The sequence below is a fragment of the Anabrus simplex genome, chromosome X, assembly GCF_040414725.1.
Source record: "Anabrus simplex isolate iqAnaSimp1 chromosome X, ASM4041472v1, whole genome shotgun sequence".
Classification (NCBI taxonomy): Eukaryota; Metazoa; Arthropoda; class Insecta; order Orthoptera; family Tettigoniidae; genus Anabrus; species Anabrus simplex.
In genome coordinates this window covers 156135852-156163009 of record NC_090279.1, presented here as the reverse complement: position 1 = coordinate 156163009, position 27158 = coordinate 156135852, and the positions used below count along the sequence as shown (strand labels likewise).

The window sequence follows — 27158 nt, the reverse complement described above, 5'->3', positions numbered from 1 at the left end:
AATGATTTTAAATCAAAGGAATCGGAAATAGGAAGACTTCTGAAAACTTTGTTTGGACTGCCTCTCCTGCCCCCTGACCAAACTAAAGATTGCTTCGTCGAAAAAGAGGAAGAAGAAGAATACCAGGAACGCGCCCGTGTTGGTGGAGAGCAGCACAGCGGTGGAGAAGGACGCCCCCTGGCGTACTGAGACTGCTGCCCAGGTCCAGCCTGCCTGTAAGTCTGTCGAGTTGCAGACCTCGATGTGCGCCCCCCAGGACAGGGAACGCAGTCGAGTGTTAGCACCGACCGACGCCACCGCCGCCGCCAGCCAGGAGAAAGAAGAAGATGGCGACGCAGAGGAGCCGGCAGCTATCCCGGGGTCACCAGGCCGGGAGGAGGGCCACCAGGGCGAGGCCTCTTCCCCAGCCGAGAAGCAACCCTTGGGACCGACCGACGACGCCGCCGCCAGCCAGGGGAAAGAAGAAGATGGCGACGCAGCGCAGCCACCAACTACCCCGGGGTCACCAGGCCGGGAAGAGGGCCACCAGGACGAGGCCTCTTCCCCCGCCGAGAAGCAACCCCCGGGAAGAAGAAGAAGACGACGCCGCACCAGGAAGCAGAAGGCGACGCTGGCTCACCAGGAGAGGACCGCCAAGCCGCAACCCAGGACAGCAGTCAACCGAGGAGCCAATCAGGAGAGGACCTCAGCGGGTAGCGGCAGTCAGGTGAGAGTGAAACGTCCCCCTCAGCAGCTCTTGCAGTGTTTCCGCTGTCTGAGGTGGGGCCACCGTCAGGTCAGCTGTGGGCTCGAGGTGAGGTGCAACCGCTGTGGTGGTGATCACTACTACACGGCCTGCGCAACACTTAGAGACGCGCCGGTGTGCGCCAACTGCTCGGGGGGCCACCCGGCCTCCCATCGCAGTTGCCCTGTCTACCGGGCCATGGCGCGGGCAGAGAGGAAGGAGGCCCGGCGCCATGACCCACCCCCTTCCAGGAGGCCCCCGCCTCGGCGGGCTTGGCCTCATTCTCCGGGATCGGAGACTGGGTACGAGGTACCCCAAGGAGGTGGAGTCGTGCGACAGGCCCTAGTGGTACTCGACGCATGGCTCCGCAGCCGGCAAGGACCGTGCTAGTCACAGCAGTGCCCAGACGGACTGATCCCCAGGTGATGGAATGGCAAGGAATTGGTTTATGTATTGTGCATGTTACCTGTTCCTAACTAACACAACCTCTGGTCTTTTTCCAGCCCACATCCTTGCATGTGCTATCACAAGATGTCAGGTTTTACATGTAGGCTCTTTCTTCTTTCTGCCTATGTGGTTTTTCCCTGACCCTTCAATACCATACTTCAACACCATATACCTAATACAATCTCGCCTGGTAGCGTGTCTGACATGGAAACAGGCAGATACTCCTTGTATCACTTCCCACTCTTCCCTGCTATCTCTTTCTTCTTCTTAGAAATAATAGCATGTCGGAGGCCATGTAGATTGAGTCGTTGGTCACGCGGGGGGAGCGGGCTTCGGGGGCCCCCCCGAAAAAAAAAAAAAAAGAGACACTGTATCTCATTCTCATCCGTGTAGCTGCAGTGGTAACACGTTACTTAATTGTCGTCTGTATAGTGGCAGCCCAGCATATCAGAAGCGGACTTGGATATCAGTTACTTGGATATCAGTGTATCAAGTGTTGTGCCATTGAAGAAACACATCAATGTGATTTAATATTTTTACGGAATAAGCCGTGTGGTACGAGTTAATGTACATAATTGCCGAATAGAAGCCTTAATTTGGCATTTTCAACATCACAATCGTCGAAGATAGTTAATTATGACTTATGGTGCAATCACCAACGGAGGGCAAACGCTTCAGGTTATTTAGCGTGGTGAGACAGTTAATTAATATATGCAGGGGCTAATTATCACCGCTCCTGAGCATTTAAGAACGAGTGACATTTAGCAAAAATTAAATAACCGCTCTTGACAAAATTAATATTCGCATCCTCCAGGGATATTCGTTGTGATAGTCTGTGTGACGGTCAGGGAATGAACAGTGATTTTTACAAACGTATCACTACTTATGTTAATCTGTTTGAACTTAAGAGTGGATCTTGTTACAAGTAGGCCCCCTTTGAAAGTGCATAAAACAGTATTTGATAACTCATTCTCCATTTTTCTGTATGTTCGTGAGTGGTCGTCGAACCCAAGACTCGGAGCCTACAAGAGTCGCGCCTCAGTGCCTGCAATCAGCTTTACAAGGATCGTCCCGAAATTCAACTGAGAAAACAGCAGTTAGAATCATGGATCGTCGTATGGAGAAGAACCAAGGAGTACTAGGAACAATAATATTCATCATGTTCGTGTAAAGATCTAAGATGTACCCTAGATGACAGCAAGCCTTACTCACCAAATGTTAAGTACATACTTCAATATACCCTAAACACGAGATATGCATGCCAATAATCATAATATTTGTAAATATTATAATGTTATAATTAAATATGAAATATGTAGGGAACAATATGCGCGTATGATTGGGAAAGAGTTATTACTATTAGTTAGGATCATCAAATGATTTTTAAGATAATCATTGATATTTAACAAAATTCATTTGCATGAATTATTATATAGATTTCAAAAGTTCTTAGCTTATATGAACTATCTTTGGGAAGAACGGCAAGTTAGCTAGATTTATATTTCTTCGTCTGGTAAAGATCTTCAGAGTAGTTTGGATATAAATGATACTTGGAGATTCGGGTATTTGTAATCCCGGATAATATTAGATAATCATTGGAGTTGATCCAAATCGAGGCGTAATTAATTTATAATCATATATGAAATTGTGAGAATAATTAACCTGAAATAATGGGTTTTCTCTGTGAATTAAATGAACGGATTGAGATACGATGCCAATACATGAGAGGGCGAAGCTGTAACATGTTTTGTTGTTGGAGTGATAAGGAAGAATAAATAATTATAGCTGTTGTGAGATATAAAATTGGGCTGAATATATAGCCAGATAACGAGTAATAAGAAATAATGGCCTTCAAGTGAATGCATACTTGACAATGAGCCGAGAGGATATGTAAGAGAATTGAAAGGGAGAGTGACGGGTGATTTATGGTATCCACCCAGGATTAGTCACAGCTGTTATTGTGATGAAAAGGTATATGCTGGCCGACCGTAGGCCGAGCAAACTTTGCAGTCTCTAGCAAACGATGTTAATGGGCTAAGCTCTTTTCATTTACCAAAGTAATCTCAATCCCATTCTAATTATACGTTGCAAGTAACACGGATAATTTCCGGATTTTGTGAAGGATAGATCCCTTCTCGTACTAAGTATTAATTTAGCCTCTGATTGGAGTCCAAAAATTTTTACCTTGGAAGCCGAAGCCTGTTGGTTCGAATGATGCTGGAGCGAAGATTTAACCAGATATTATGGCTTGGTTAAGCCATATCTTCAAGATGTGTTGTGTAAATATATTTGATATTTTTAAATATATATGTTTCTGTGTGTTTTATTATTTCCCAAATGATATGGTGATGGGTTCGATTCCAGCTTTGACTGATTTTCTTTAAATGTTAACTTGTTAGGTAAACCCAGGATACGCACATATATGTTCAGAGTGTATGTTCATCGTAAGTGTTCAATGTAAATATACATTTGTCGTGGTCAAATGGATCACATGTTCGATACTCGGCAATGCAATCTCGTGTGTATATCAGATGTGCTTATATTGTGTTATAATTTCTTTTCTCCAAATCATGACCGGTAGACAAAGGACACTATGATTATATGAAGGATATCTGGTTCTTACCCAGGAGTCTCGAGTTCGATCCTCGGTACCGGAACCATATTTAATATCCATTTGTGACGAGAGTTTAACAAATAAATTCAATATCCATTTTTTTAATATCATGTATCAGTGTATGTTGATCGAATGGTGTACATCAAGAATTAATTATGCCAAGACAATTTCAAGAAAAGAAGGCATACAGTGTATATAATGTTATCAGTTTAATTGTTTCTTTTACTCATATGTTGATATACAACATTATTTGTGTGGTTCGTATCATTATAATAAATATGTTTAGAATATATACTTGAACGGAGATTCTTCTCATTTAACAAATATTAGCATATTCCTCTCATATTATAGAATCCTACTTTCATTATTTTAGATAGTGCCTATTTTATTTCTTTACCGGACATTCCATTACCCATATTGCTCTACGAATTCAGCCGGTGATCTTATGAAAGTAGGGAGGATGAGACTTAAAGCCTGGTAAGTGACTTCTGGCGGTTCTCATCGGAATGTTCCATCTGTACGTCTGTTTGTGAAACCAAATTAAGTAATATTGCCCTGATATACCTAATGTAAGCCTTATTTTTGTTGCCCAATTTTTGGGGCCAGTTTCATTTTGTCGTCCGATGTGTTCAGAGCTGGTTCATACTCAATTTGGTGCGACGACTATGCCCACGGCACGGTTGCATTTTTTTTAAACGCCCTAACGGTTGCAGTACCAAGGCAGAACCGTCTTTCATCGGAAAACACTACGGACCTCCACTCCATCCTCCAATGAGCTCTCGCCTGATACTACTGAAGTCACAGTGGAATGCACGCCGTAGGGCGTCTGGCTCAGAGTTGTTCTTCAAGTAACAGATTTCAAACAGTTCCTTGCGTCACTGTGGTACCAACTGCTGCTCGAATTGCAGCTGCAGACGCAGTCCGCTGCGCCACAGCCATACGCGGAATACGGCGACCTCCCTCTCGGTGGTTCCATCCGTCCATTCTATGGTGTCTATTCTATCCTCTTTGGTCCCGACATAAACAATCAACACTGCCCCACTCCAGTACTGAAAAGGAGCGGAGAGAGTAAAGGGATAGTGTTGAAGGCCACTCGAGTACCGAGAAGGAGGGGAGAGAGCGAAGGGGTAGTGCTGAAAGCCACTCGAGTACCGAGAAGGAGGGGAGAGAGTGAAGGGATAGTGTTGAAGGCCACTCCAGTACCGAGAAGGAGGGGAGAGAGTGAAGGGATAGTGCTCAAGGCCACTCGAGTACCGAGAAGGAGGGGAGAGAGTGAAGGGATAGTGTTGAAGGCCACTCCAGTAGTGAAAAGGAGGGGAGAGAGTGAAGGGATAGTGTTGAAGGCCACTCCAGTACCGAGAAGGAGGGGAGAGAGTGAAGGGATAGTGTTGAAGGCCACTCCAGTACTGAAAAGGAGGGGAGAGAGTGAAGGGATAGTGTTGAAGGTCACTCCAGTACCGAGAAGGAGGGGAAGGGAGTGAACAGGTAGTGCTGAATACACAGTGTGTGTATTCCGGCCTATATTTCGTTATGAACATTGTAGGATGGCTCCTATCTTATCACAGGTGAATCGAGGCCGTATTATTGGCATGTGGGAGGCTCACATGGTCCCCCAAGCTGTAGCACAAGCAATACCATGCAGTCTTAAGACAGTTTGGAGACGGGCAATATGGATGGCAAGAACGAGGTGAAGAAGGATTGGTAGATCATAGGACACATAACAAGGCTCCTAGAAGAACTACTACCGAGCTCGATAGCTGCAATCACTTACAGTACGTGCGGCCAGTATCCAGTATTCGGGAGATAGTAGGTTCGAACCCCACTGTCGGCAGCCCTGAAGGTGGTTTTCTGTGGTTTCCCATTTTCGCACCAGGCAAATGCTGGGGCTGTACCTTAATTAAGGCCATGGCCGCTTCCTTCTCACTCCTAGCCGTTTCCTGTCCAGTCGTCGCCATAAGACGTATCTGTGTCGGTGCGACGTAAAGCCAACAGCAAAAAGAAGAAGAAGAACTACTTCCGAACAGGATGCTGGAATCGTTCAAACTATGGACAATTCTCCGTTTGCAACTATCGATAATGCGATTGCCGCATTGGAATTGCCAGTAAGCCGGACTACCGTGAGTCGCCAACTCCACGCGACAGGTATTTACAATCGCCGAGCTGCGAAAAAGGACGACTTCTTCCTATCCACAGAGAACTTCGCGTAGGAGAGTTGATAGAGGTCACTCCACACATGACTGCTCTTTTTTTTTTTGGCCAGTGTATTTTTATAGTAAACTTTGAAAATAATCAAGGCTTAACGGCAGGCCCACCTCAAGACTGAGACAGAATATTTAGAAGTGAGCATGCAGTCTGCCTGATGTTAACAGTGTAAACAGTGACCCTTTTAGTATTTATTAAGATAATACTGTACTGTTTTAAACCAGAACACCACTGTAAATTCTGGTATATTGAGACTCGTCGCCCAGGTCCTCGTTAAACCGGCCTCTGGAATTGGGATATTTTGGAACCGCTGCTGCCGCTTTGCTTCCCCCTGCGGCCGAATAGTGGTCGATCGACTTTATTCCCGCTTTCGATAGGTTCGCCGAACAATAACATCCGTGTTGATTCCGCTAACTTTCGGCTGGCGGCGCTTCGTTACTCTCTTCCAGCCCCGCGCATCAGTCAGGCTTGTAAGTAGTCATTGCACTGTGTGTGAGCGATGGAGTTTGATAGAGTGACAAGTGAAACGGGCAAGAGAATGTTGGTGATAGACGGCTATAAATTATGTTTCCATAAGTTTCTCGTCCATGGCATTGATAGATACAAGTGTACGAGGAGAACATACAAGTGGTTTGTGAAATTAAATTCTTTGCATTGTGTTGTCGGTTCGCAATTAGATCATAATCATGAAAAGAATGAATCTGGAAGGTTGAAGAAAATATGTGTGAACACCCTTCCAAACTTAAACGCCTCGAGTTAGCTAATGGTAATATTGACACTCTCACAACTCATTATTTGGTTCCAATAAGGAAAAAAATATTAATGCCACTCGATAGCGCATTCTTCCAAAGTTGCCTAATAACTTACCAGAATTACATGACGCACTGGCGAAAAATGTTTTCAAGACAAACAGGGGGGCGGGGGGATCATTTATTTGTGAACGATTCTGAAAAGAATATTGTGGGTTTCTCATCCGAAAGCAATTTAAATTTTCTAAAAGAGTCAAGAACTTCACTTACAGATGGGACTTTCAAAAGCTGCCCTAAGCTGTTCCACCAAATATTTATAATTCCATAGGGGTGGGGGTTGGGGGGAGGAGGGGGGAATGAAAAGAACTATTTCCCATTGGTATTTTGTTTACGAAAATGAAACATATAAGAAAGCTTTGTCCGTAATTGCAAATGACACCAATCCGGACGTTGACTTTGAGACGGCAATTCACTAGGCAATTGCTAACGTTTGGCCCCAAACAAACATAAAGGACTGCAGATTTCATCTCGGGTCCGCCTCTGTGGTGTAGTGGTTAGTGTGATTAGCTGCCACCCCCGGAGGCCCAGGTTCGATTCCCGGCTCTGCCACGAAATTTGAAAAAGTGGTACGAGGGCTGGAACGGGGTCCACTCAGCCTCGGGAAGTCAAATGAGTAGAGGTGGGTTCGATTTCCACCTCAGTCATCCTGGACGTGGTTTTCCGTGGTTTCCCACTTCTCCTCCAGGCAAATGCCGGGATGGTACATAACTTAAGGCCACGGTTGCTTCCTTCCCTCTTCCTTGTCTATCCCTTCCAATCTTCCCATCCCCTCGCAAGGCCCCTCTTCAGCATAGTAGGTAAGGCCTCCTGGGCGAGGTACTGGTCATTAAGAAGAAGATGATGATGATGATTTCATCTCGGGCAGACATGGGGGAGAAAGAATCAATAATTGGGATTACCAAATGATTTTAAATCAAAGGAATCGGAAATAGGAAGACTTCTGAAAACTTTGTTTGGACTGCCTCTCCTGCCCCCTGACCAAACTAAAGATTGCTTCGTCGAAGACCTAATGTCCCTGGATGATATTTTTTGATTATTTACTTCATACCTATATTCTTGTAGATAGCGACTTCCCACCCATTATCTGTGCCGACTTTACAAGTAGTTCTGAACGGACTACTAATTGCCGTGAGGCATTCCACTCTAAACTGAATGCTCAATTTTCGAAACATCTGCTACAAGTTTCTCCCACCTACAGGTATATAATTTTATTGCTTATGCTTGACAATTGCAACTTTGCTTGTACTGTACTTTAATTATTATGAAAATAACAAAAAACAAACATTTTTAACCATACCTACTGCATGTAGACAGTCCTAAGTCTGTGTAACGTGAGTAGGGTTTTTTTTTTTTGCTAGTGGCGTTACGTCGCACTGACACAGATAGGTCTTATGACGACGATGGGATAGGAATGGCCTAGGAGTTGGAAGGAAGCGGCCGTGGCCTTAATTAAGGTACAGCCCCTCAGCATTTGCCTGGCGTTAAAATGGGAAACCACAGAAAACAATCTTCAGGGCTGCCGACAGTGGGATTCGAGCCCACTATCTCCCGGATGCAAGCTCACAGCCGCGCGCCCCTAACCGCACGGCCACCTCACCCGGTAGGGAAATGTTTTGGCACTGTTGTTAGCTGATGGGAATCAACACGTACGCTATGGGGAAATAAGATGGCAACTAATGGGAATCAATGCGTACGCTGTCGGATAAATACGGTGACAGCTAATGGAAATCAAGACGTTCATTTCGGAATCAATTAGGAGTCAGCCTTTGAGACGACACGATCCAACGTTGTCGAACTCTTTAATGTATTACTTTTCTCCTATTTTTAGATTGGCTTTATTGTCATGGATGATTTATCCATGTTTGACGTTTTTTTAATCTTTTATGTAGGTATCTTACTTTTTAGCGTGCACGAGTCTTCGGGTCTATATTATGATGATTGCGGGTTGATCTAATTCAAACTATGCTTTATTAGGGGCTCTTCGGGCTGTAGCATGAACGATTTCTTATGACGTAACACTGGCGCCGATTCTGTTGAGATTTATTTTTTTAGTTGATAAATAGTCCGCCTCTGTGGTGTAGTGGTTAGCGTGATTAGCTGCCACCCCCGGAGGTCCGGGTTCGATTCCCGGCTCTGCCACGAAATTTGAAAAGTGGTACGAGGGCTGGAACGGGGTCCACTCAGCCTCGGGAGGTCAACTGAGTAGAGATGGGTTCGATTCCCACCTCAGCCATCCTGGAAGTGGTTTTCCGTGGTTTCCCACTTCTCCTCCAGGCGAATGGCGGGATGGTACCTAACTTAAGGCCACGGACGCTTCCTTCCCTCTTCCTTGCCTATCCCTTCCAATCTTCCCATCCCTCCACAAGGCCCCTGTTCAGCATAGCAGGTGAGGCCGCCTGGGCGATGTACTGGTCATACTCCCCAGTTGTATCCCCCGACCAAGAGTCTGAAGCTCCAGGACACTGCCCTTGAGGCGGTAGAGGTGGGATCCCTCGCTAAGTCCGAGGGAAAAACCGAACCTGGAGGGTAAACAGATGATGATGATGATGATGATGATAGTTGATAAATATTGTCTTCTGAGATCTCTAAGTTTCCAGGGTTATGTGGAAACCAACAGTAAGTCGGTCATCAGATAACGTCTCAGTAGAGATAACGACCAGCGCTTATTTGAGGTCTGCTTTTAGTTTATTGAAACTTCTCCTAGCTGTGGATTAGAGCCTAAGATCGGGGTTCAAACCCAGCAGAGGTACTCGAGTGTTGAAGGGCGAAAACAAGTCCATTCGACACTCCATGTCGTAAGATGTCGGTATATGTAAAATATGTCTGGTGACACATTTGGTATTTACCTTCAAATAACACCGGACTGAGCCAGGATCGAACCTACCAAGTTGGGGTCAGGAGACCAGCGCTCTACCTCCTGAGCCAGTCAGCCCGGCATTTTCTTTTCTACCTTGGCCATCTGTGGACCGCGTGAAGTACGTCATGATTTTCTTCCTCTCCTTGGCTTTCTGTCTTTCCAGCATTTCTTCAGTTTTTCACTACGTTCCCTCAGTTTTTCCTCCGTCCAAACAGATTTCCTTTGCTTCTTCTTCTGCTCTCTCTCTCTCTGCCTTCCTCCTGGAGGCCCCCAAATTCCTTAATCCTTTTTTCTGAAAATGGCTCTATGTAAATAGATGAACTTTTGGGATTTTTATTGAAATGATGTCCGGCTCCATGGCTAAATGGTTAGCGTCCTGACCTTTGGTCACAGGGGTTCCGGGTTCAATTCCCGGCAGGGTCGGGAAATTTAACCATCATTGTTTAATTTCCCGCCGGGCTGAGTGGCTCAGACGGTTAAGGCGCTGGCCTTCTAACCCCAACTTGGCAGGTTCGATCCTGGCTCAGCCCGGTGGTATTTGAAGGTGCTCAAATACGACAGCCCCGTGTCGGTAGATTTACTGGCACGTAAAAGAACTCCTGCGGGACTAAATTCCGGCACCTCGGCGTCTCCGAAGACCTTAAAAAGTAGCTAGTGGGACGTAAAGCAAATAACATTATTATTATTATTTAATTTCCCTGGCACGGGGGCTAGGTGTATGTTTTGTCTTCATCATCATTTCATCCTCATCACGACGCGCAGGTCGCCTACGGGAGTCAAATAGAAAGACCTGTACCTGGCGAGCCGAACCCGTCCTGGGATATCCCGGCACTACCATAATAGGTTAATATGGTTGTTTGTTCTGTATTGACTAGTCTGAATCTATTACAGAACTATTTAAAATAGTTTTTACTTGAATCCGCCTTGTCAATTACACCTTATAATGAAATAAAACTATTTTACCATACATGTTTCGGGAAGTCATCCGTTCCCTTCATTAGCTCTGTAATAGATTTCAGTGTGAGGGCAAGATTTAGAATTATTTTGCTGAGTCTATCATTGTTCATTCTGAGAATGTGACCATAGAATTTCAATCTCCTTTTCAGTATTATTATTATTATTATTATTATTATTATTATTATTATTATTATTATTATTCCCGCCTGTTGGCCATGATCTTTAAGGCGTGAAGTCTATATGGTCTGACAGTGTGGTTAGCCGGTTCGAGTCCCGTTGGTCGAAGAAAAATCACCATCACATTGTTGGCCGGTAAGGTAGGAGCGGTGTTGGTATACTATTTCTAATCCCTAGATTGCATGCCAAACGGCTGGATTCAATTCCTAACCTCTCCGCAGTTTTCATATGGAGTGAGGGCATATCTCGCTGATGATGGTGGTTCATCCGTCGGATGTGTACGTAAAGTCTTAAGCAGACCCCTTGGTGCTATTTGATAGGAGTAGGCTATGTGTCGGCACCGGATTTCACCATCACCTTTCTACCATCATATATCATGCCATTCATTTCATCTCATTAACTCCCCTGATGAGCTTGACGTCAGGAAGGGCATCCGGTCGTAAAAACTCGCTAAGAAGATTCATTTCGCTTCACACCCCACCCCATAGAGAAACGGGACACTGTGTATGTAAATAATTCAATTTATTCCATGAACTACGAACTCTTTTTTAACTCCCCTGGGTCAGCATATCTCATTTGCCGATGCTATTTATTGTGTTTTTAACTTCTAGGAATGCAAGTAACGCGCGTAGTTAAAAGCAAAGGAACGTCCATTATTGACACTCACATTGAGATTATAGTTGGGTCCACGAGAGTTGAAGCCTGACGTTTAGCGCCACCGGCGAGGAAAAGTTGACTAACGCTGCTCGAAACTGGTCTGTTGCTATGGCAACGATAACAGAGATGCCACATTTAAAGAAGCTATCGCCACGTGGGTTGGCTCGCTCTCAGTCGCTTTTGCGATATTATTCGGAGTAGTACTATGTTAATTGTTGCTGGTTTATGTAACAATTTAAGTGTTTGTTTTCTGAATATTATTTTCGTTGTTAGTTTCTTTTTGCAAGTATATCAGTGGCTAGTTGTACCGTTCTATTCTCTATTTAACATGTGCATTTGTTGAGGTATGAAATCTCATATTTATCGGCAATGACGTGTTCTATCTTAAATGCCGGAATTATTAGTACGAGCTGAGGAACGGGCCAAAGTTTATTGAATTGCATTAGGCCTAAATCGTTGATTAACTATTCAGCCTGTTTGAAAGGGTGGTATGCCGCAGATGGAGGTAACTATGACAACGCAGCGTACTTCATAGTTACTGCTTTCGCCGCTCAAATGTCAGACTCCAACACTTGTGTGCCAAACTATAGTTTGTTGATGGTTCTGTCTCGTAATTTCAATATCCAACTGACCGACTCGTTGGCTGAATGGTCAGCGTACTGGCTTTCGGCTCTATCACATATGTTTTTCATTTATTTTTTAAGAAATTGTATAACAAACTTCGAATTACTCTCCCAGACTCAAAAGACGCTTACAGACACTTCAAGTGCGCCTGCGCTATGATTTGAGAAGTCGGTAGATGCAGAGTGGGTTGTTGTCCCGTAAGCTCTGTACTCTGACCGGCCAACCGAGCAGAGGAAAGTTGGCCACGGCTCTACCGTGACTCTACGCCTCTGCATTCGGGAGACGGGCCTGGGGCACAGTTCCGGACTTCACGCCTGGTCCCACCCGTCGGCTGGCATGAGAATGGTTTTCCGTGGTTTTCCATTCTCCTGCACTAAGGCGAATGCCGGGACAGTTCGTAGTATAGGCCACGGCCGCCCACCCCCTGACCTTCTCCGCACATCTCCTTCATCGTAACAAATCTCCCGGCCTGAGAGACGGCGTCATCGTCTAAGAGGCCCGCCTCCCCCCTTCAGGGGAGGAATGAAAACGTTTAGTAGTAGTAGTAGTAGTAGTAGTAGTAGTGATTTGAGAGTATCTCACTGGTATGTGATTTGCTGTTTCAACATTGGTTGTTCCCCCCTCCTGTTCCTTTCCCTTCCCTTCTCAAGCGTAGTCTTGGTGGCTGGTTGTGTCCAGCATTTGACTCTTTGTCGCTCTATCGGAGCGTCTACTTTGGGGTTCCTTTCGAACCCGAGGCTGCTGGGCTGCGAGCATCGGAGTGTAAATCGTGAGTGTAAGTTGCATGTGTATATTGAGTGAAAGGTTAATGCTTGTGGCAGCGAATGGGCGTGTAATTGGGTAAGAGTTGAAGCCATTTCATTTTCGTAATATGTATTTCTTTACTGTTATATTCTGGTAATACTTGTATTTCTTTTATATTACCTTTTGGTGATAGATTTTCTGTTCTCTGTTGATGAATGTACGAGGTCAATAGAAGTTAATTGGTTTATTATCGGAAAGGTGCTAAAGTTATTATATTGTATATATTTGGTTACCTTTGAATAAATGACAGATTAATTTACGGATGGAAAACTCCCTAACCTCTGTCTACTTCGCTTCCCCTCTGGGTAGGTTCCTTTTTTCTCAGCCCTAATGCTAGCACCTCCTCAGTTCAGAGGGTCCCGGGTTCGATTCCCAGCCGGGTCGGGAAAATATGTAACTAGTCAAGTTGGCAGCAGTGATGAGCCATTGAAAAAAAAGAGAGAATAGGACGCCGATATTTGCCTTTTAGTGTATAGCCTTACGTGACAAGTAGATACTATAAATTGTGGAAGGCTGGACAAATCGAGACTTCCGCGTTAATACATTCCGTTCAACAGTGATTCAGAAAGGTAACTCATAGTGAAATCCATCCAATTGTAATTATAATTATCTTAAATAACGTTTTAACGAACCGTAACCTCTAACACGTAGCGGTGTTTTAATTTTCAATGTGTATAAAATTGCTTGTCGCCTCTGTGTAGTGGTTAGTGCGATTAGCTGCCAACGCCCCCCTCCCCGGAGGCCCGGGTTTAATTCCCGGCTCTACCACGAAATTTGAAATTTGAAAAAGTGGTACGAGGACTGGAACGGGGTCCACTCAGCCCTGGAAGGTTAACTGAATAGAAGGGAGTTCGATTCCCACCTCAGCCATCTCGAAGTCGTTTTCCGTGGTTTCCCACTTCTCCAGGCAAATGCCGGAATGGTACCTAACTTAAAGCGACGGTCGCTCCATTCCCTCTCCCTTGTCTATCCCTTCCAATCTTTCCATCCACCACAAGGCCCCTCTTCAGCATAGCAGGTGAGGCCGCCTGGGCGAGCTACTGGCCCTCCTCCCCAGTTGTATCCCCCAACCCAAAGTCTCACGCTCCAGGACACTGCCCTTGAGGCGGTAGAGGTGGGATCCCTCACTCAGTACGAATGAAAAACCAACTCTGGAGGGTAAACGGATTAAGAAACGAAGAAAGGCAAGAAAATTGCTTGTAAATAGTAGGAGGGCTGATTTATTGGAGAAAAATGTGAACTACTTATTTGTACAATAACATAAAGTTATATTCGAATCATTTTGGAGACAGCGAGTTTGTCAGCAGAGAAGAAGAAATTAGTATGGATTCTCCGCATTAGTTCATTACTATTTGTGTGATTTATGTGAAATTACCAAATTCAGTTCAATAATAGGATTTCGAAAGTGTCTAAGACCTTAACTACAGTGGTGTGATCAGTTGTTCCTTCGAAAATAAACTTCGAACCGAAAGTTATTGATAAGAGATGATTTGCACCGACACAGATAGGTCTTTTGGCAACTGTGGGATAGGAAAGGGCTTGGAGCGAGAAGGAAACGACCATGGCCTTAATTAAGGCACAGACTGTTTTGACAATGGGAAACCACGAAAAACCATCTTCAGGGCTGGCGACAGTAGAGTTCGAATCCTCTATCTCCGTAATGTAAGCTGATAGCTACTTGACCTAAACCGCGCGGCCACTTGCTCGTTTGTCAGAGGAGCCGAGAGAACATGGGCTGTTTTTAGGAATTTCCTGTATGCTCGCTAACTTGGATGTGGTATACTATTAATTCTCTAATGTAAATACCTGATTTTCCACATTAATGCTGTGAAGGTACTAAGTCATTAGTGTTGAAATTATTTGTGAAATTAAGATTAGATTGCATTGTGATATTTTGCAATGAGAGTTTTCAATGTCATAAAACAAAAAAGCTCAAAATTCAGCCATTTAGATTTCTGAGATCTTTGAATATTATTTGAATTGTTTTTAGTTCATTACTATTTGTGTGATTTATGTGAAATTACCAAATTCAGTTCAATAATAGGATTTCGAAAGTGTCTAAGACCTTAACTACAGTGGTGTGATCAGTTGTTCCTTCGAAAATAAACTATTGTTATTTTCCTTCTGTATTATTACCACGCTGTAGCAATAAGTAATCTAGTGTATCAACGTATTTTATTAAAATGTACGATTAATAATTATAGTTGTCGGGGTGGTTAGAGTTTATAATTTACGTGGGAAAGTGCAATCAGCTGTTGAGTAGAGAACTCTTCCGGACAGTTAGAGCTTGCTGGCGCTACGAGCGCTGGTGTCGTTCCGCCTGTCAAAAGGATGCCGTTTCATCACTAAGGAGCTTCGTAACTGCGTATATTAGACTGTGGTATGGCCGCCTTTAGAATACAGTGGCATATCTTCAAATTATAATTATAATTTCTTTGCCGTGTTCAGTGTTTTGTTTTTCTTAGTGCCTGTTGTGTTTTGCTAATGAAATCAATGTAAGTTTTCTCTGACTTGTGATTTAATAATTCTGTCTACGCCCCCCCACCCCCACCCAACACACACATAAAGAAAAAAAAACACTGTCATAGTTTATTTGAACCTACTACGTGGAAGTGGGTTAACATTGACTTCCTTGGTGCAATTAGGTTGACAATCGTGAATTTACCTGGTCACTTGTATTCTTACCCTAAGAGTTATTTCAATAAAGGATATAAACTGAAGATCAACAGTTGAAACGTCATAATGCATATTTAATGCAAAGAGACGCGAGTCTTGGAAGGCCTTCATCTCCTCTCTTAATCATCGCGTATCTGCAACATCCCTTTGGAACGCCATTCGCGCACTTACCCGTGTTACTTCTGTACATCCTGCGCATTCGATTATTCTGCCTAATGTCCTTCTTTCTTTTCTATATACTATAACACCTGACTTCACAATTCCGCCTCCCTTTTCTTCTTTCCGTCCCATATCCCCCCAATTTTCTGTTTTACTTCAACCCATCCAACTGTCCGAATTACAGTGCGTTTTACAAGTAGTGCGTAGTTCATCTCCTGGTCCTGATAGTATCACTTACACTATGCTCCGACTTTTACCCCATACCGGTCTTCTTGTCTTACTTTCTCTTTTTAATAATATCCTTCTCACCTTACAGGTACCGGCACAGTGGAACAACTTTCATTTAGTCCCAATTCTTAAACCTGGAAAAGATCCCTCTTCTCCTTTAAGTTATCGTGGCATTGTTTTAAGTTCCTGTGTTAGGAAACTCTTTCAAAAAATTCTACTACGGCGTCTTCTCTGGGTTATGGAGAAACATTAGATCCTTCCTAAATATCAGTATGCCTTTTTTAAAGGACGTAGCACACAAGATCCACTCAATATTTTGTTGACTGATCTCCTACTAGCTAGACATCGTAAACATAGCACTATTACTGTTTTTCTTGATATTCAAGGAGCTTATGATTCCGTTCCTTTACATCTATTATGGTCGTGCCTTGATTCGCTTGGCTTTCCCTCTGCTTTTATTTCTCTATTAGAACGCCTATATACTTCTCGCACTCTCATTCTCAAATCCCCCTTCCCCCCGTTTCCAGGAAGACACGTTTCGCATGGAGTCCCACAGGGTGATATACTAAGCGGTATCCTCTTTGCGCTTTATATGCGAGATTTAGAACGTATAATTACAAAGAACGCACGAGTTTTAGCTTACGCAGACGACTATGTTTTATACGTATCACATGATAGTGTTGATGTGTGTAGGAGAAAAATAGAATGTGTCCTTCATGAGGTTGCTCTCTGGTTACATGAACATGGTTTCTCTCTCTCGCCTTCCAAATGTGCTGCAATCCTATTTACCCATACTCGCGCACCTAACCGTTCTCCTCTCCTTCTTGATCGTCTTACTATCCCCTTTGTTAATCAGCATCCCTACCTTGGAGTCATATTAGACCACAAATTATCATGGTCTCCTTATGTGGTCTCTCTTCAACGTAAAACTGATCGTTTTATTTCTATTTTACGTACGATCACCCGTCGAAGTTGGGGCGCTGACCCCATTACAGCTATTCTCCTTTACAGAGCAACTATTCGATCCTTGCTAGATTATTGTGCTCTTTTTATCGACACCGCTTCTGCTACTACCCTTGCACGTTTAAATACAATACAATACCGCGCACTACGTGTCTGTTTAGGAGCACTTAAAACTACACCAACCAATGCCTTATTAATAGAAGCCGGTGAACAGCCTTTAAAGATTCGGCGACAGACTATAGCCGCTAAGTATGTCCTCAAACATTTTACTGTCACCCGGTCTCAGCTTATCCCCAAGCTACGACTTTTACATTCTTATTATTCTTCCAAATCTCCCCGTGGAAACCGTGTCCCTGCTTTATATACCGCATTTCGTTCTCTTATACCAAGAGAAGATGAGCTCCTCCGTTTACCCACATTGCCTTTATACTCTATCCCTTATGACAGTCAGTCCTTTTGTCCTCAAGTAATTATATCTTCTTCTGAATCATTTTCTTGTCTAACACATTCTACTCCTCTTTCCCCTCTTGCAACTAAACGTATTCGACTTTCCCTCTACATAAGGGAAGTAAGCATTTTTACTGACGGATCAAAATCAGCACACGGCGTTGGAGCAGCCTTTTATATCCCCCAACCATATACTCTCTCTGAGTTTTCCCTCCCTTCTGCCTTTTCTGTTTTTACCGCCGAATTGTTTGCTATTCGACAAGCCCTCATTACCATCAGGTCACATGCTTATGATAAGGTTACGATTTTCACGGATGCACAAAATGTTCTGCATGCCTTATGCTCGCCTCTCTCTTCCCCTAATTGGTACTTATATAGCGTTAAGTATCTCTTATATATCCTTACTCGTTCTGGTGTTTATATAACTCTAGTTTGGGTTCCCAGTCACTCTGGTATCATGGGGAATGAGACTGCTGATCAGGCAGCTAAACGAGCATCACAACAATCCCCCTCTCTTTTTCTTGCGATCCCCCCTTCTGATCTCATTCATGAAGTGCGGGATATAGCATATCAACATTGGCAGTCCGATTGGAATGAAACGTCACGAGAAAAGGGATGTTTTTATCATCAATTACAACCTGTTATTCCTCTTAAACCGTGGTTTTATTATGGTACGTACTCTCGACGCCATATCACATCTATTATACGTCTACGTTTTAATCATGCCCTTACTCCCCAATATAAAAATCGTTTTCATCTTCCTCCCCCAACTTCCTGTGCTTGTGGCTTGTCTGATACTGACAGTAATCATCTTCTGTTACAATGTCCTGCTTTTGATGTTCCCCGCCAGCGCTTCCTATCCTCTTTGCTTAACATGGGCATCCCCTTCCCCACAAGTATTTCGTGTTTATTACCCTCTCTAACTCCTACTCTTGTGAACAGCATAAATCAGTTTCTTGATGATGCACATATTATATTATAATCCTCTGACAGTCTCTTTATGCTCTCTCTTCCATTGCAAAATGTTTATCATAATTTTGGTAGGATATAAATCTCTTTACCCTCTGTCTATATGTTATCATCGTTTTCTTGTGTGACTCCTATAGAATGTTTTTTTTCCTTTTTTTTTCTATCAATTACTTTTTAAAGTACAATACGAGTGATACATGTGTCAGTGTTAAGTAATTAATGTTTTCGTGACTGGACGATAACACATGAGTCCAACCACACCTTTCAAGAAGAAGAAGAAGAAGTTGTTTTTGTTTGACGCAGCGGTAGTGTTCAGCTAATCGCCAGGAAGGTTTAACCACCTCCAATTTTTTTTTTTTTTGCTATGGGCTTTACGTCGCACCGACACAGATAGGTCTTATGGCGACGATGGGATAGGAAAGGCCTAGGAGTTGGAAGGAAGCGGCCGTGGCCTTAATGAAGGTACAGCCCCAGCATTTGCCTGGTGTGAAAATGGGAAACCACGGAAAACCATTTTCAGGGCTGCCGATAGTGGGATTCGAACCTACTATCTCCCGGATGCAAGCTCACAGTCGCGCGCCTCTACACGCACGGCTAACTCGTCCGGTCCTCCAATATTTTAGAACGTTTTGCTGCAACATCCAAGGTCACCACTGAGTTTACGGAAGCTATGAATACAGGTGGCCATGAAGTGACAAAACATTTTTCGTTACCGTGAGAGAGAGAAACATACCGTACTTGAATAATTTCTCTTCCGAAAATGACTTGAGTACCTCAACAGTTATTTGTGTACAGTCATATACTGTACAATGCACCAATACTCTGCTGTAAAGTACTCTAAAATTAGGATACTCGTTTAACCCGAACCCTTATAACACGAACTTGTATTAATATTCCCCTCCCTTGAATTTCGTGTTGACGAGTTTTGCTGTATATTTAAACAAAACAATGTACATTTGGAGTAACAGAGCTATTCATTTATAATATTAAAGGTACAATTAGTATATCTACCTATAAGGTTCTTTCCAGCACGCAGTTTGCTGTCGGTACATGGACGCATCCATATATCGCTCTATACGCATGCGCTGACTTCGTATCGGTGCCGGGATTGATACACGATTGGGTTGTGTTGGAATGGATTTTCGTTCATGAACTCCAAGGAATAGGAGTAACGCAATTACTATACTAACTTGGTGTAATGCCGATATTTTCCCTTATTGCCCGTAATGTCTTTTATGATGCTCACTTCTTTCATATCGATTTCTAATATCTTGAGCAACTCCTCGGCTAATGCGGAAATGCTCGAAAAACCCATTTTCATTATACTGAGGAACAGTTTCTTCTGAAAAATACTTCGTATTTCAATTTTTTTTTTCACCTGGTACCTTTTGTGCCTTCATAAACTATAGGCCTAACGTAACACAATACATAAATAACTAGAGACAGATGTTTAATTACGTCACCTAAATAATTTTAATTTCTTTTTATTTTTGCGAAAAATAGTACCTCCTTTTTTTCACTGGATGAAGAGTGTAAAAAATCGTCATCACTATCCATCCTAACCTCAGTAAAATTAATTTATTAATTGGAGAAGAGCGCGCAATGTGCGTAAAAACAGCTGATTAAGGAACTCCAAAGAAATCAGCGTATACAGCAGGAGGCAACGATACAGTGCTTCTGCGCATGTCACAGAAATGTACGGCTCAGTACATGCTTTAGACTGCGGACTATTTAATAGTTCCAACCGCCAGGGATCGATGCGAATATTTAGTGTTTTTTTTTTTTGTTTTTTTTTTTTTTTTTTTTTGCTAGGGGCTTTACGTCGCACCGAGAAGATTTAGTTGGAACGCCTGACTGCAGTACACGGACGAATACATGAACGCAATTTTGACTGTGTTGGAAAGAACCAAATATCATCTGGTATAAGTTACACATTGTTTCAGCGCGTAGATGTCCACGAACACATTCAAATATTTTCCTCCTTGTCAACCAGCGATATTCCCATCGATTACAAGCAGCTCCCGTTCAATGCAATAATCGAAAACAGATTTCCGTTCATCCAGTAACAAACGCATGTACCTATTTCATAAAAATATTAAATAATTTACATAATTATTAGTAGAAATGGAAAAACAGCGACAAGAGTTCAAGAAAAAAAGACTTTTTGAACATTCCACTCCTCAATAAATTCCTACTTTACTCTCTCATAACATAAATAATGCCTTTGCTGGCGGGACCTAGTGTTTACAGTGCACTATGTCTTCTGGTATGGGCTAGAACAATTTTGTTGCTTTCATTGATCTGTCTCAGCTTTATCCTTGGCTTTGACAAAATGAAAGTGACTGAGGTATGAGTGATGCTAGTAATGCCATTCCTTCTGCAGCCAGTCCCTTCTATAAATGGTGTGAAAATATTGCTCATAGGGTCGGTTGGTGCATGCATTTCAGTGGGCTTGGCAGACTGATATGTAATAGCAACTTCTGGCTCGGTGAGGAAAGCAACGGGAAACTACCTCACTCCTCATTTCCCTAGTACGCCTCTTCAGTGATGCCTAGGCCATCTATGACAGCTGATGGCGGAGCTGTTGAGGATCCAACCAGCCTTCGGGCTGAGGACTAAACATACATACATACAGCATAAATAACTATAATATTGTTATTATTCAGTTATTAATATATATATATTGATGAGTATCTTACCTTCCCTCTTTAAACTTGCGAGAATTAATTGTCCCGGATTTACGTTTCTTGTTACTCATTATATACTAGGTCTAATTCCTTTGTTTTATTTCTAGTTTCCAATAGTTACTAGTCTAGTATGATTCTTCTATTTATAAATATTCTGACTGTCCTAGACCAGTAATAACAACCACATTACTACTACGTAATAAGGCAATCTTTAATTCGTTGCCTTCAGCAACCTAAGCAACGGGATTTATCATAGCAAAAACCAAACCAAACCCCATGGCACTACAGCCCTTGAAGGGCCTTGGCCTACCAAGCCCGAAGGCCTGCAGATTACGAGGTGTCGTGTGGTCAGCACGACGAATCCTCTCGGCCGTTATTCTAGGCTTTCTAGATCGGGGCTGCTATCTCACAGCCAGATAGCTCCTCAATTCTAATCAGGTAGGTTGAGTGGACCTCGAACCAGCCCTCAGGTCCAGGTAAAAATCCCTGACCTGGCCGGGAATCGAACCCTAATTCCTAAAGCAATTAATTTAAAAACAAAACAATGCATGTTTGGATTAGGATAACTACTCATTTCTGATATTAAAGGTGAAATTAGTATTCCTAGCATGAGACATAACCTCTTCTTGTATAAGTTAATACATCACTTGTGCAAATGGTATTGTATTACAAGTGAAGCCTGCAGGATAGTAATAAAACACGATACTTAAGAATTAAGGTTAGCTATTATTGATCTACAAAATATTACTAAAATATGAGCCTTTATTAGGTAGTTTATTCATATTTTTGCTCCATCACGTTGCTTTCTGATCACCCTCTTCCTAAATTCAGTTTCATCTGGTTTTCTAAACGCTTTTGAACGACAACAGAACACCTATGTTGTAATACGGACACACTATCATCAAACAAATCATCCCACAGCCACGTGCACAAAGGTTAGAAAAATAACAAGGGACAACTGCAGCTGTTTTGACGAATTACTCCGTAGTCGAAGTTTGCTCATCTATTAGTTTCCCAGACAGTTTTCCCCTGTGGACGCGGGCGTAGAATAACACCCACGATATCGTAAGAGGCTCCAGAGGATCTTAACGGAAGTGTGGGTTGGCGATCACGGGGCCCTTGGCTGAGTCCTAGCATATCTTCCAGTTACTTGTGCCAGACTCCTCACTTTCGTCTATCCAATCCGACCTGCCTTGGTCAAATCTAGTTCTTTTCCGACCCCGACGATATGAGATAAGTCTTCCATTTTCACGCCCTTCGTGGTTCTTACCTTTCTAGAGCCGAACGTTGCTCTCAGCAACCTAAGCAGTTTTCCCCTCTGATTAGTGTTAATAGAGGATGGTTACCTAATTATACTTCCTCTTAAAACAATAATAACCACCACTTCTGGACAGTTCCAGAACCAAGTCAGTCGTCGTAATCTTTTTACCCTCCAGGGTCGGTTTTTCCCTCGGACTCAGCGAGGGATCCCACCTCTACCACCTCAAAGGCAGTGTCCTGGAGCTTCAGACTCTGGGTCGGGGGATACAACTGGGGAGGATGACCAGTACCTCGCCCAGGCGGCCTCACCTGCTATGCTGAACAGGAGCCTTGTGGAAGGATGGGAAGATTGGAAGGGATAGACAGGGAAGTGGGAAGAAAGCGGCCGTGGCCCGGCCTGGAGGAGAAGTGGGAAACCACGGAAAAGCACTTCCAGGATGGTTGAGGTGGGAATCGAACCCACCTCTACTCAGTTGACCTCCCGAGGCTGAGTGGATCCCGTTCCAGCCCTCGTACCACTTTTCAAATTTCGTGGCAGAGCCGGGAATCGAACCCGGGCCTCCGGGGATGGCAGCTAATCACACTAGCCAAGTCAGTACTGTACTAAACTGAAAAGACGCACGATATTACAACATACAGAAGTTATAACGGATACTAAACATTTTTAAATGCTGTATTCAATGCATTTTGTAAACATAAATAAAATATTCAGGTTATGAAGCTATCCTTCGTTCGCAGACATGCCGCTATACGTATGTATGAAAATGAAAACCTACAACCTGTTTTCCAGTCATTGACCGGGTCAGGGATGGATTGAATGAAACATATATAGGCTGTTATTACAATGGAGTCGCCACTCCCAAGGTGATTTAGTAATGAGTGATAAATGCTATGAAATGATAATGGAGAGTGTTGCTGGAATGAAAGATGACAGGGAAAACCGGAGTACCCGGAGAAAAACCTGTCCCGCCTCCGCTTTGTCTAGCACAAATCTCACATGGAGTCACCGGGATTTGAACCACGGTATCCAGCGGTGAGAGGCCAACGCGCTGCCGTCTGAGCCACGGAGGATCATATGTATGTATATAAAACCTTAACAAGATCAGTCCTATGCTATGGAAATGAAGCAGTGACAACAACGAAAACTGATGCTAATACAATTATCAGTAAGGAGATGAAATGCATTAGAAGAACAAAGGGATATAATCGACGGGATAATAAAAGAAATGAAACTGTATTGAAGGAGCTCAAAACGGAAACGGCAACACAATAGTATACACAGTTATCAAGAAAGGTGGGAAAATCATGTTAAAAAAAATGGTTACCGGAAGATTTCCCAGAGAAAATCTCGAGTACTACCCTAAAGGAACAAGATCCATCGGTTGCCCAATGGAATGTTGGCGAGAGAATGCTTTATAGGATTGTAACAGACCAGTAGTTCTAATAAATTAATGGACGATCATTAAAAAAATTACAATTTTCCTGATTAATCACCCTATTGACCTTTTACTATTTTATGTAATTGGTCGCAGAGTCCATATCCTAATCAAATACAAGCATTAAATGCACAACAATAATGTACTTCATTTATATGTGAATTGATTAGGATAATACTGAAATATCTATCATACATTTAGAAACGTGAAGAAGCTAATACAAAGTAATTCTATTTAGTAATGTTTAATAATATGGTAGCGATAATTACGGCTTAGCAACTATTTAGTTTCAATTGTAAAGTAAATACATTATTATTATTATTATTATTATTATTATTATTATTATTATTATTAAATCAGTTTTCCGTCCAGAGTCGGATTTTTCCTCGGACTCAGCGAGGGATCCCACCTCTACCACCTCAAGGGCAGTGTCCTGGACCGTGAGACTTTCGGTCGGTGATACAACTGGGAAAGATGACCAGTACCTCTCCCAGGCTATGCTGAACAGGGGCCTTGAGGGGGATGGGAAGATTGGAAGGGAGAGGTAAGGAAGAGGGAAGTAAGCGGCCGTGGCCTTAAGTTAGGAGAAGTGAGAAACCACGGAAAATCGCTTCGAGGATGGCTGAGACGGGAATCGAACCCCCTCTACTCATTTGACATCCCGAGCCTGAGTGGATCACGTTTCAAATTTTGTGGCGGAGCCGGGAATCGAACCCGGGCCTCAGTGAATGGCAGCTAATCACACTAACTACAAAAACAAATAAATTACGGTAACATTAAAATATTATTTCTTTACAGAACGGCGAAAATAAGTCGTTACGTTTTGGCGTAATTTGACGCCATAGGCTTTGACCCAATGGGCCTGGCGCTTATGTTGTGACGTTCACAGAACTGTTTGTTTTTAAGTAATAGTTGACGATCAAAGCCGGCCTGCAAGCCGCTTACCTTCCGATAGCGTAGTCCTGATCTGTCCATGATAGCTGTTCGAAACTCACTGAAGCAACAGATGCAAGGCCACACGCGAGTACCTTTATCCCCCCCTCTACCTGGCGAGGCTTCATTGAACTACAGTATGTTTACCACCAGATCTCTCGGGGCGGTGAGTGTGAAATGGCTCTCTCCCTCGGGTCATTTGAACATAATGCACTTTCGCAAATAGACAAGACACTTAATGACAAGTGAAGTGAATTCCAAGAATCCCGCGTATATGGGAATACCTAATGTACGGAGACACAAACATCTCCACTCTCAAGCATAATCTTCGAACACAAGGATGGAAGGGAACAATGATTTATTCAACTGTTGACATGCTTTGACATATTCAAGTGGCTAGACTTGAAGTGTCGCATCTGTTCTGCATGTCTGAGGTTCGAATCCTGACTCATCAATGTTATTTTCCCCAAGTTGTTTTTCTTCACATTTTTTTTTTTTTTTTTTTTTTTTTTTTTTACATCGTTATGCCCAACTGCGGAGCACGCTTGAACTGTTTTTGGCTGATGATTTTACCTTCTTCTCTTCCCCAAATCTCTTCATCCTCTCACTGAAATTCTTCTTACGTTCTTCTGTCCAGGTTTTATTAGTTCTAGCTTTTGGCTCCGCGAAACAATGATTACTAATCAGTGTTCTGAAAGCAGATCGGTTCTTGACAATTTGCTGGTTGTTGTTGATTTCCTGAAGATCTGATTCTATTTCATTTAGCCAGTTATTCTTGACTTTGAGTGTGAGGCACGATTTAGAGTTATTTTGGTCTGTCTATCATTGTTCATTCTGAGAATGTGACCATAGAATTTCAACTTCCTTTTCCTGATAGTGTCTGAGATTTTTTCAGTAGGCTCTATGGCAATAAATTTCATGAGATTTCCTTTTCATCCATAGTCCCTCTGTGCAGACTGGGACGAAAATTTTCCGTAAAATTTTTCTTTCTTGTTTTTCTGTACCTAACACCGCCGGTCTAGAAAGCCAAGAATAACGGCCGAGAGGATTCGTCGTGCTGACCACACGGCACCTCGTAATCTGCAGACCTTGGGCCTGAGCAGCGGTCGCTTGGTAGGCCAAGGCCCTTCAAGGGCTGTAGTGCCATGGGGTTTGGTTTTTTTTACCTAACACCGGATCCCGTGAGATCTCCGACGTTAAGCAACATTGGGCGTGGTTGAGATTTGGATGGGTTGCCACGCGCTGTTGGGGGTGGGGGTGGGGGGTAAGGGAATGGAGGAGCGGAAAGGAACTGGCTACCCTACCGTACGTAAACTCCAGCTCAGGCACACCTCTGCGGAGGTTCGGACCTGCCTTCGGGCAGAATACACCCTTACCTTACCTTTATGAGTGATCTACCACCAATGATTAACTGCTATTCATTATTATTATTATTATTATTATTATTATTATTATTATTATTATTATTATTATTATTATTATTATCGGCCGTGCGCTTAGGGGCGCGCAGCTGTGAGGTCGCATTCGGGAGATAGTGGGTTCGAACCCACAGCCCTGAAGATGGGTTTCCGTGGTTTACCATTTTCACACCCGGCAAATGCTGGGGCTGTACCTTAACCCTCTACTGCATGAATTATTTTTCGTTTTCGTTTGGTTGTAGGGCTGTTTTGACTTATGTTATGTAAAAAAAAAAAAAAAAAAAAAAAAAAAAAAAAAACAAGGCATCACTGGGATATGTATTTAATTGATTGTACAGTGAAGGTGTGCCGTAAAACTACCTCTGTCTACAATATTTATCCATTTATACAGGTGAAAAATTATTTGTTGCCTAAAGGCAACAGTATGCAGTAGAGGGTTAATTAAGGACACGGCCGCTTCCTTAGTACTCCTAGCCCTTTCTTATCCCATCTTCGCCATAAGATCTACCAGTGTCGGTGCGTTGCGCATGATCCATGCTCCAAATGATGATGATGATTATTATTATTATTATTATTATTATTATTATTATTATTATTATTATTATTATTCATATGGTAATATAATCTCCGTAAGTTCCGCCACGGTATGCAACTCTCCTGTTCAATGCTCTCTTCTCACGCGGTAGCCAGCCGTCCCGAGCATCCCTAGAGCAGCTACTTGTGGACATGCACTTTTTGTTGTAAATGTCGCGTGTTGTACCGTATGCTCTCTTGAGTATATGTAGGCGACAGTTGTGTATGCTGGGCTACCACTAGACTCTTTTATTTTTTTTTATTTATGTCTTTCTGTACATGGCGGGGCTCAGGCTATGAAGCCTGCTATTATGCCAAACCATTACCAGAACATTATAACTACTTAAAATTAAAAATAAGTTTAATATAATTTAAAATTAGCGTGAAATGTAATTTAACTGAAAATGTAAAGTATCATAATTTGTTTTTAACATTTTAAAATGAATTTATATTATTTACTATTATTAAAACTATACCTCGAAAATTGTCAATGTTACTAATCTTACATTTACATTTTATTCATTTGACTTAAGCTAA

At 42.8% G+C, this 27158-nt stretch overlaps 1 protein-coding gene across 1 annotated transcript in view; it reads right to left on the bottom strand.

Annotated features, from left to right (window-relative positions):
* Window positions 1–24783, bottom strand: part of LOC136886009 (calcium release-activated calcium channel protein 1) — a 107071-nt gene extending 82288 nt beyond the window's left edge. Inside the window, exon 1 of the mRNA XM_067158720.2 lies at window positions 24643–24783. Within this exon, the coding sequence (XP_067014821.1) occupies window positions 24643–24672 (30 nt within the window). The 5' untranslated portion in view covers window positions 24673–24783. The remainder of the gene's footprint in view (window positions 1–24642) is intronic.
* Between the last annotated feature and the right edge of the window lie 2375 nt (window positions 24784–27158).